This window comes from Panthera leo, chromosome D4 (assembly GCF_018350215.1).
Source record: "Panthera leo isolate Ple1 chromosome D4, P.leo_Ple1_pat1.1, whole genome shotgun sequence".
Taxonomy (NCBI): domain Eukaryota; kingdom Metazoa; phylum Chordata; class Mammalia; order Carnivora; family Felidae; genus Panthera; species Panthera leo.
In genome coordinates, this window is record NC_056691.1 from 70,628,437 (window position 1) to 70,639,682 (window position 11,246).

Genomic DNA, 11,246 nt, shown 5'->3' on the forward strand with positions numbered 1-11,246 from the left:
AGGGAGGCGGGGAGAGAGAGACGCTTAAGCAAGTTCCACTCCCAGCATGGAGCCCCACACAGGGCTCAATCTCATAAGCAGTGAGATCATGACCTGAGCCCAAATCAAGAATTGGACGCTTAATTGAATGAGCCACCCAGGAGCCCCTGGGAATCCTCTTTATGACAAAAGTGAAGGACAAAGTTTTTTCAGAAAATTCCCTTATTTTTCATTAGACTAAAAAAAATTTAACTGTGGCTCTTAAGAATTATTCACAAAAAAATGCAACAAACCCCCAAACTGCAGTGAATTTCCGGGTGATCCAATGAGCAGGCACATATGTATCTTTCACAGGTAATGACACAGCTAGTTAACAACTCTGGATGAAGATGGACAAGACAGGATCGCCATTGGGGAAAAAGAGGAAAATACAAATGAAACTTTACAGAGCGATTATCTGATATGAGGGAAAGGCATATCATTCCTTTGGTGTGTTTAAATATCATTCCTAAAGTTAAACATTAACCAAGAAAGACTGACTTTCTTCTCATCACCCAAGTAACACCTGGTTCACTTTTTCTTGAGTTTAAAATACCCCAGGAAGGATCTGAGTTCTTCAAATTCGGCTGAAGAGGAAGGAGTTTGTGGGGACTACATATTTTCCAATAGGAACATTTCTTTGTCTCCTGCTCAGGCTCCAACTACTATATATCTTCAATCACTGGCAGTGTTTAATAAGAACTTAATTAGGAGACAGAGAGTGGGGGGGGGGGGATGAGAAGACAGACAAATGGGAAGAAAGGAAGGAAGGGAGGAAGGATAGAAGGAAAGAAGAGAGGAAAAGAAAGGTAAGGAAAGGGAGGGAGGGAGGGAAGAATAGAGGGAGAGAGGCAAGGAAATAAACCAATGGTTGGTCTGGAATGTGCAGTCTCAGTGAGAGGTGAGAGATGGCCTAAACACCCTTAACACACAAAACAGTAGGTTTGTTTGTTTGTTTGTTTGTTTAACCCAGTGACCATACTTTGGGAGTCTTAGCTGAAATGGTGTGGTCACTCCCAATGAATGCAGTGACTTCTAAGTGAGCTGGCCTCCAGGCACAGTAACCAGAAAAAGGCAATTCTCAGTGCTCATCTTCTCCAGATCATGTGAGAAATCATCAGAAGATACTGAAAACAAGACTGCCCACGCCCGTTGACTCCAGGGCACTGCTAAGGCATTCCATTGGCTAGGGCGCCTGTGTTATGTTTGCAAATTCCCTTTTCTAGGGACAGAGGAGGTGTCTTACTGGGCCTCCCCAAAGAATGGGCATCTAGGGCTCCATAGCAAGGTCTTTGTATACAAGCAGAATAAAGCCACATCGCATCGATTAGACAACCCTCTTTCATCCTGGACTGTGTGCAATCTGGTCTAGGCAATCTCTTCTTTTTTGAAGGGCAAGACTGTGTGTCCACCATGAAGTTCAGAATCCTTGCAACTGAGTTAGTCTAGCTCTTGTGCATAGCTAGAGGCCCTAGCTGTGGCTCTGCCTCCCGTGTTCTTTGATGAGGTCATCCATAGTTTCAAAGTTGAGACATTTGGCTGAGTAGAAAGCCTCAGGTTGGGCCATATAAGCCCAGGTTCCTGGCAGCTTGAGAGATCCTGGGAGTTTTCCTCTGGGGAAATGGATAGTGAGCTGGTTTTTCAGACCTGTGTGGGTTCTTTATGGAAGGAGGGCACTGAATGCCGATATTTAAGCCAGATCCCGCTGCCTTTGTTTGGACATTGTCCTCCTGACATTCATGCCGGGCTGTTTCTAGAATGCTGGTCCCTTGCTGAGTCATCTGATTGTTTTCAAACGAGCCCGGGTCTCCTTCCTGAGGGAGCCTTTGCTCGGACCCCATGAGCTTGCCCTTGTGTTTCACTTGAAGACCGGTTTCCTGATGGAAGGTCTGGACCCAGCGGTGCATCTCTAGGTGCTTGTGCCATGGAGATTCGGGGACCTGAAGACAGCCTCTGTCAGCCTCCTCCAGCATCACCTCTGCTTCAGGATCTGCCTCCTCCAGGGACAGGGAACACCTTCTCTCCTTGTTAATCCAAACAGCACTGACCATGGACTCTGCAGGAGCAGACGCGTACCCTCCTGACAAAGCAAGGCACAAGCAGGGTCACCACCAGAACGTACATGGGCAGCTCGCCTTTGAGGGGTCTCAGAGCTTTCAAGCTGAAGGAATATGATCCCAAAACGTCAAGGAAGCCAGGCGGCCGGTACATTGCATACGTGGGACACACACATACGTGGGTCCCACATGACCCCACTTACGTATGTTCACACATGTGCATTCCCTCCCATGCCCACACATTCACACCCACACAAGCTCTCTAACACACACTCAGGCACAATTATTCATTCATTCCACAAATATTGATTGCGCACTCGTTATATGCCAGGGACTATTTATCCTAGGTTCTGAGAATACGGCAGTAAACATTGAGACAAAACCCGCATCTTCATGGATGGGTTCTAGTGGGGTAGAATATGTTATATATTCTATACAGATATCATATTATATAATTTAATAATTTATACAGAAAGTATTCTATAGTCATTCTAGCAAGTGACTATATTATAATAAAATCGCAGGTGGTAACCAATGCTATGAAGAAAAATCTCAAGCAGAACTGAGTTTAATGACAGACTCCAGGACTTAACTGCGATGAGCTGGGGAGCTAGCATGTCAAGCTGACAGAATTGGTAGGTACAGGTTCACACGCACCGGCCGGGGGAAAAGGTTACTCTTACAGGGTTTTCTGTTCCGGGATTCAAACAACAGGTTTCCCACCCAAGGTAGAGGATGCTCCTTTTGGACGACTGGCCCTTCCCCTTCTCCCCTCCCACAGACACAGTTCTGAGAACACATCAGCAGCTCCCACTGCTTCCCTGAACTGGCTGCAGGGGTGAGGATCCAGACTGATGTCCCTCTTCTTTCTTGGGGATGTATATTTACCACCTTGTGGCACGTGATAGTGTATTGTCAACCCTTGGTGGCAGAGAAGGTGGTGGGGATGACTGGAAGGCACGTTCCCAGGACAGCAGGTCTGTGACCAGCCCGGGGTTCCCTCTGAATTGTCCGTGAAGCTCTCTTGAGTATTCGGGCATGTGTCGCAGCAACGAGGCCCCGTACAGGACAAAGTGAGTGTTCGGGCACGTGTTCTGCAGGGGTGGGGAGCTGGTGTCGGAGGTCTCAAGGCAGCAGGAAGCCCTGAGCTCCAGTTCTGGGAATCTAAGAAAACAGGACTGGTGTGGCCATCTCTGCCAACAGTGGTGAGACTGGACATCTGTTCCCATTTGAGGACCGCACGGTTTTTCTCAGCACGAAAACCTTCACAAATAGTCAAAATGTTATGTACCTATTTGAGAACAGAGGAGGAGGGGACGTGACGGGAGAAGCCAGGAACTAGTGTCCACTCCGCTATGTTAAGGTGAACAGGCAGGTCTTGGTGGCAGAGAGGAGCCTCCTTAGCTGTCCATCACAGCCCGTGGTCCACAGAGACCGAGGAAAAGGACTAAAGTGGGAGGTACACCTGGACCCTGACCCCAAAACAGATCCCACAGAGTGGCTGACCTGGCCTGGGAATCAGGAGTCTTTCCTGACAAAGCAGTGCCTGGCCAGCCCATCTGTGGTTAAGCTACCCGGTCCTAAGTGATCACATGACGCTAGGGGAGAAGGGCACTGAGTTACAGAGCCTAGGAGAAAGAGCCAAAGCGGGGGGTTGGGGCAGGGGACGGTGAGTTCAATGGGGCAGGTCGAGTTCAAGTTATCTTTGGGACACGCCAGTTATGGGGATTCGTTGTGAGTCTGAATCACGGGTGTGTTAAGCATGGTACTTTCATTTGCTAGTAGTTGAATTTAATAAATGTTTGCTGAATGACTGAATGAATAAACACCTTTGAGGATGGGCTAGGGCTTTAGGAACCTTTCAGTGTATGCCCTGCAGAGATGAAGGGCTATTTGACTCTGCCATTTCGGTTCAGACAGAACCCACTGGCTGGCAATAGCCCAAAGGAGAAACGGGTGCCTTCAGCTCGGTGGTGAACCCGCCCCCCCCCCCCTCACCCCCGCCAGGAACAGCATTAACCTTTCCACCTCCCTTGACCCAGTCACTCCTCTGTTAGAGGGAAGGGCTGGGATTGAGCCTTGTGCCGCAAACTTTCTCCAGGAATAAAATCTGAGTTCCCAGAGGGAAGAGACTTTTCTCCTTGAGGCTTCTGTATCTCCTGCTTCCTTGGCTGCTGTTTGAGACTATGATGAGCAAGGGTGCCTCCTGAGTCCCTAAGCCCTGTGCTGCCTCTGGCCTGCACCCGGCCTCCTGGGAATGCCACGTCTGCTCTCTCCAGAGCCAGTTTCTCAGGTTTGCAGGACGTGAGACCCAGCCAGGAAGAGCTACCGGTAGGCTCCCCACTGGCCCAGCAGGGGCACCAACCTCCGCCCTCCCCCCACCCGTCCACCAGGCAGAACAGTCCTACAAGGTGAGAACATAAGAGCAGAGGCCGGGTACAGCGGGCAGCCGGCCAGCTGCCTGGCTGAGGCCGCTGGGTCAGTTGGCAGGGGAACTGAGCCAAGCAGAGCCGCCCTGAACCGACCTCCCGGCTCTGGCTCTGCCTCTGCTGGCATCCCTGCTCTTCCCCACCAGGAGGGCTCCCGTAGCCCCCGCCTCCCCTGCCTGCAGCCCAGCCACCCATCAGACCCACTCCCTCCACGTTAGCCCTGGCACCTGCACAGCCCTACCTTTCGGGAGCACCACCAGGTGGGCCTGGGCCCTCTGCTGCCGACGCAAGCCTTCGTACTGGGCTCTCAGGAGCTGGATGCTGAGCCGGGGCCCTTTCCCCGGGGCCTGAGTCCCCGAGCCCTCAGCCATGAAGCAAGACCCCAGCCACCACAAATGGGGCAGGGCAGGGCATGGGCAGGGCAACCCCTTCATCCAGATCCGGGAGAAAAGCAAACAGTGGTGGGTGGGGCGTGGGAGGGGAGAGAAGGAGAGGCGGAGGGTGGGAGGGTAGTGAGGAGAGCAGGTGGAAAGGTAAGGGAGGAGGGGAAGAGGAGAGGGAGGGAAAGGTAAGGGAAATGGGGGACAGTGGAGGGGAAGGCAGGGCCAAGTGGAAGGTGGGGAAGGAGTAAAGCTCAGGCAAGGGGAAAAGCGGGGTGAGAGGGAGGTGGGGGAGGGGAAGGCGGGAGAGGGGAAGGTAAGAGGAAAAGGAAGAGTCGGGGGGGGGGGGGGGGGGTAGAGGAAGATTGGGGAGGAAGTCAAAAGGGATCTCCAAGAGGGAAGGAAGGAACAGAGGAGGAAGGTGGTAAGACAGGGGGCTAAGGGGAGGAGGGAGGAGCCAGGGAGAGAGAACAAGGCAAGCACAGCTGCTCAGAAGCCTTCTGGGCGCCCAAGGAGGCCTCGTACTCCAGGTCCTTCTCTGCTCAATCCCGATGTTTAGAGTTCAATTCCTGGAGTTCCTGCGAAGTCTCGGGTTTCCCGGCGGGGCTGGAGCTGCTGCAGGGCAAAGCCAGGTGCCTCTTCAGCTCCCACCTCTTGGACTGAAACCTGGAGGCTCATGGGCAAACCTGTCCGTTTGGTTTGCAGCTGGAAAAAAGAATGCCTTCTGAGGACTCACAAAGCTGGTGCCTCGGGGAGGTGCATGCTGCAGCCATGCCCTAGGGAACCCCAGTAGGAAGGGAGCCCCAAGTCTCCACTCACCCACCGCGCACAGCCCAGAAGAAAGCCCAACCCCAAAGTCCGCCTTGGGACAGAGCGCAGGGGAGCCCCAGCTCTCTGACATTCCCACCTGCCTCTTTGGTCTAAGCATTCTCCAACCTAGCAGTGAGCTGGTGTTTATCTTACCCACAGCGAGAGGTGCGCCCTCACCCCTGCTTGCCAGCCGCACCCTCTCTGTATCCCCTTTGAATCCTAGACTCTCTGCCCCTGCATCAGGGGGTCTGTCCTTGCATCCTTTGGTCAACTAAGTCGCTTTCTATCTGGTCCTAACATGAGGCTTCCGGAGAACCCAATTTCCCAGCACACCTACGGGAGACATTAGAAAGAAGGTCACAGCTGAACTCTAGGAGTCATTCTGGAGTTGAACTGGATGGGATCCAGGGGCTGTGATACGGAGGGTAAGTCTTCTTTGGGCAGTGTGTTCATTTTCTAGGGCTGCTGTGACAAAGTGCCACAAATTGGTGAGCTTAAACAGCAGAAATGTATCGTCTTATAATTCTGGAGGCCAGAAGTGCCAGCAAGCCTGGATTTTTTTTCTGGGGACTATGAGGGAATCAATTTTAGGCTTCTCACCTGGCTTCGGTGGCTTTGCTGGCAGTCTGTGGTGTTCCTTGGCACGTAAAAGCATCCCTTGACCTCTGCCTTTATATTCACATAGTGATCTCCCATTGTGCATGTCTCCGTGTCCAAATTTCCCCTTTTTATAAGGACACCAGTCATGTTGGACTAGGGTCCACTCTAATGGTCTCATCTTTTAAAATATTTACTTATTTATTTTGAGAGAGAGCGAGCGAGAGAGAAACCCAAGCTCTATGCTCACGGAGTTGGGCTCAATCTCACAAACCGTGAGATCATGACCTGAGACGAAACCGAGAGTTGGACGCTTAACCGACTGGGTCACCCAGGTGCTCCTCTCATGGCCTCATCTTCATTCAACTAGCTATATCTGCAATGACCCCATTTCCAAATAAAGTCATGTTCTTAGGTCCTGGGGTTAGAACTTCAACTTATGAATTTGGAGGGACACGATTTAACCCGTATAAGGGAGGTGAATGGTACTTTCAGTCACAGAGATAGGCACAGGAGAGGAGCAGACCGGCAGGTGGGAAAGGAGAAAGAAGGGTTTTGTGTTAGACGTTGTGATAGAGGTGCCTGTGGTCTTTGGATCATCAGGAGGGAGTCCACTTCTTGGTAGAGAGAGGCCAATGTCCTCCTTTGTGAAAATGATAAAGTTGGTTATTGGAAAAGCCTAATAGTGTTGCTATGAATATTCATGGACGGTTTTTCCTTGAGGACTCGTCTCCATACTTTTGGTTACTCTTCGTAGGAGCAGAATTGCTGAGTCATATGGTTGTTGCATGTTGTTTTTATTGCAAAACTTCCTTGGCCGGAAGTGTATTGCACTTTGATGATATTAAACAATTTTTTGCATCGTATGCTTCGGCTCCTCTGTTGCCATGCCAAGAACTCTGCCCTAGAGCAAGCTGGCCTTTGCAAATTAGTTAGCGTGTTTGTTAGCCTGTTTGGTTTTTTGGAAAGGGGATCACCGTTTATAATTTCTCATCACGTAATGACAAAATAATACCCTGTCTAGAAACAAGATTTTGAGAGGCAAGGACACTTTCTGACCTTCTTTTCCCAACACTATTATGTCCAATGAATTAAAAGTCCAGGGGCACCGGGATAGCTCCGTCGGTTAAGCGTCTGACTCTGGCTCAGGTCGTGATCTCACCCTTCGCGGGTTTGAGCCCCGCATCGGGCTCCCTGCTCTTGGCACAGAGGCTACTTCGGGTCCTTGGTCTCCCTCTTTCTCTGCCCTTCTCCCGCTTGCACTCACTCTTTCTCTCAAAACTAAATAAACATTAAAAAATTTATGTTAAAAGTACAGTATGCAAATGTGCAAAAGTTTTCCCAGATGTGATTTGCTGTGGCCCATATCAGAATCCTTAACCTGCACAACTGCAATTGCAACTCTATGGAACAATAATATACAATATCAGTGAGTGAATTGTAGAGGCAGCGTGGTGACGGCATACCTGGCTTCTACTGCCAGAATACCTGGGTTTCCATCCTGGCCGTGCCACTTACTAGTTGTCAAATCCTGTTTCTTAATCCCCCCATGCCTTGGTTTCTCCATCTGCAAAATGGGCTAATAATAGTTACAGTTTACCCATCTGTAAAATGGGGCTAATAATAGCATCTTTGTAAGGATATAGTCTTAAATTTTTTTTAATGTTTATTTATTTTTGAGAGAGAGAGAGAGAGAGAGAGAGAGACAGAGTGTGAGCGGGGGAGGGGCAGAGAACGAGAGGGAGACACAGAATCCGAAGCAGGCTCCAGGCTCTGAGCTGTCAGCACAGAGCCCGATGCAGGCCTGGAACTCATGAACCGAGAGATCATGACCTGAGCTGACGTGGGACGCTTAACTGACTGAGCCACTCAGGCGCCCCTGGATATAAAGTCTTTAGAACAGTGCCTGGCATGAGGTCAGCACTGTAAGAGTTTGTTGAAGGCAAATTCACAAGTTGGTCCAGATAATTACAGTACCTTTAATCAAAATAATAAGTTAATATTACAAGTTCTTCTGAAGGAGCTTACTGATTTTAGTTTTGACAATGCCTATCACTCTCTATTAAAGAATGTTTCCCGACCCCCCCCCCCCATAAAGTATATAAAAGCTATTGAAGGACCACTATGGGGTGACTACTTAATAATTCATTTTAAATACCTAAAAAGAGATATTATGACATTTAAAAGCAATTTTACTAATGACAAAGCACAATGTAACTATAAGAACAACAGCCTCGGGGCACCTGGGTGGCTCAGTCCATTAGGCGTCCAACCTCGGTTCAGGTTATGATCTCACAGTCCGTGGGTTTGAGCCCCGTGTCAGGCTCTGTGCTAATAGCTCAGAGCCTGGAGCCTGCTTCGGATTCTGTGTCTCCCTCTCTCTCTGCCCCTCCCCTGCTCATGGTCTGGCTCTCTCTGTCTCAAAAATAAATAAAAACATTTAAAAAATTTAAAAAAAAAATAACAGCCTCCACCATTTGGTTATGAAATCATGATTCAATTCATTCAATGTTTATTCATTCAACAGTACTTATTCAGTTACTACAGTGTTCCAGACTCACGAATCCATATCGAAAAGTAAATTAAACAGACATGATCCTCATGGAGCTTCCAGTCCAGTTCTGGGAAAGAATTGTATAATCACAAGTTCTGATAAGCACTAGGTGAAAATACAATACATAATTTAAATGAAATGATGCATATATACCATTTGGTAGAGTTTCTGGCTGTAATATATGTTACTTATGATTATGTACTGTTCCAATAATTATAATGTATTGACCTGTAAAAAAAAATCCATCATCTTACCTTGAAGCTTCCTGCCCTCTAGTGGGGACTTTGAGTCATAGTCACAAAACAACTGGGCAAGGTCGAGGGGGGTTTGGTGTTTCAGCTACTATTTAATGAGCTCTCGCTGGTTGGGATGCCCAGCAAGGTATTAGGCCGCGCAAGACACTTGCCTGCTATAAAACCAAATAAAAATAGTTACTTATCAAATAAATAACACATAAATAGTTACTTACCAAGCTACCTAGCTTTGGAGAAACTTTTTTCTGTTCACACGCCTGGCAGGTCTGTTTGCAGAGATGCATTTATATGGGCACAGGGGGCGGGGGACGTGGAATTTCCCTGCTCTGAGTTCTCTGCCTGATCTCAACACAGGTATGGCCTGGACCCTCTGCACTGCTACCTATCAAGTCTGGACCTGTTAACAAAGATTCGGGGAAGAATAGCGACCCTAATTTCATAGACTTTCAGTCTGGACTTACCCACAACCAGCTCACCTGGGTAGTGAGGGCCCCTCATTCCAACTTTTAGAAATACACGTCTGTTCGGTTTTTAGCCAGGAGCAGCAAAATGCTGTTCTGGTGGAAGACAGTTGGAGAAATCAGAGGCAAACCTTAGTCTTCCATTCTTGTAACACATGGTGGGAATTCACACTGTGGATTTTTTAAATTTTTAAAAATTTTAATTCCAGTGTGGTTAACATACAGTGTTATATTAGCTTTAGATGTACAATATAGTGATCCAATAATTCCATGTATAACCCAGTGCCCATCATGATAAGTGGCCTTCTTAATCCCCATCGCCTATTTCTCCCATCCCCCACCCACCTCACCTCTGCTGACCATAAGTTTGCTCTCTATAGTTAAGAGTGTGTTTCTTGGTTTCTGTGTCTCGCTCTTGCCTTTGCTCATTTGTTTTGTTTCTTAAATTCTACATGTGGTATTTGTCTTTCTCTGATTTATTTCGCTTAGCATTATGCTCTGTAGCTCCATCCATGTTGTTGCAATGGCAAGATTTCATTCTTTTTTTTATGGCTGAATGATACTTCCAGTGTGTGTGTGTGTGTGTGCGCGCGCGTGCCACCTCTTTATCCATTCATTTATTGATGGACACACTATGGATTTTTAACATGATTTTTTGTTTTGTTTTGTTTTTGGCTCTGGGGTGATGAGAACAGGTGGATTGTGGCTCTGAGTGCCAGAGTCTGTTAGAGAGGCAGTGAGGTATACAGGCTCTAGATTGGTTGGTTTGCATATGAAAGTCAAATTCACAGGCGAGTCCTTTACTGGAGCTAGGAATTGGTTAGCCCCGGGCCAGGCAGTCCCATTAAGGTCAGTAAGGTCCCAGATGTTGAAACAGCCTAATAAAAAGACATGCTTAATACACTGTGTTTGAAAGACTTGGTGTTAAACGAAATACTATGTTTTCTACTATGTTTATCCACTGGAAATCACCATTAATTTGAGGCACATTTAGTTTTGCTAGAAATAATCTCAAGCTATGAAAAGGGTTCGAGTCACTTTCCAGTACCATTATCCAACAGAGTAACACTCCAGAAGTTTTGTCCTTTTTTATCAATTTGCTGGTTTTGTGGGTATAATTTTAACTTACAAGATACAACCCAGAGTTACATTTTGTTGCTTCTAAATTAGGCATTTGACATGAAGAATTCTCTTTTCCATCTCAGTGTTTTAATTAGTAGCTAAAGAATCATTTACCAAATAATATGAAGTTTCAAGGATTAAATCAGACGTGAAGTTCAAGATGTGGATTTGAGCAGAAATTTTTCTTATTAATTTTCATGAGTAATTGAATACTCATTAATAAATAACACAGTGCCTTATTTCTGAATTTTACATGAGTTATGCTCAATAAAGTCAGTTAATTTTTATTGCTGCTACTTTTAAAAAATTATAGCAACCTTTTTTGAAAATTTTCTATTTTTCCCTTTTAATTGTTTTTCTCCTGTTATTATTTCTATTATGATCTTGACTTACACTCATTTTGGTGACCTAAAGGTTTAAAAAATAATGCATAGTTGTTTTCAAATACTCAAATTTTTAATATATTTTAATCTAAACATGTAAATCAAAAGTTGGAAAATAAAAAAACTTAGAACAGTCTCAGGTCTTCAAAAATTACTTTCTCTAAATATTCAAAATTGCCTC

The 11,246-nt window shown here is 47.0% G+C and overlaps 1 protein-coding gene across 1 annotated transcript; it reads right to left on the minus strand.

Annotated features, from left to right (window-relative positions):
- Nucleotides 1-842: 842 nt before the first annotated feature.
- CD4H9orf152 (chromosome D4 C9orf152 homolog) lies at nucleotides 843-4,938 on the minus strand. Its single transcript, XM_042913489.1, has 2 exons — nucleotides 4,746-4,938; nucleotides 843-2,098 (listed from the first exon to the last, which is right to left on the minus strand). The coding sequence occupies exons 1-2, from the start codon at nucleotides 4,936-4,938 to the stop codon at nucleotides 1,572-1,574; spliced, it is 720 nt and encodes a 239-aa protein (XP_042769423.1). The 3' UTR covers nucleotides 843-1,571.
- Between the last annotated feature and the right edge of the window lie 6,308 nt (nucleotides 4,939-11,246).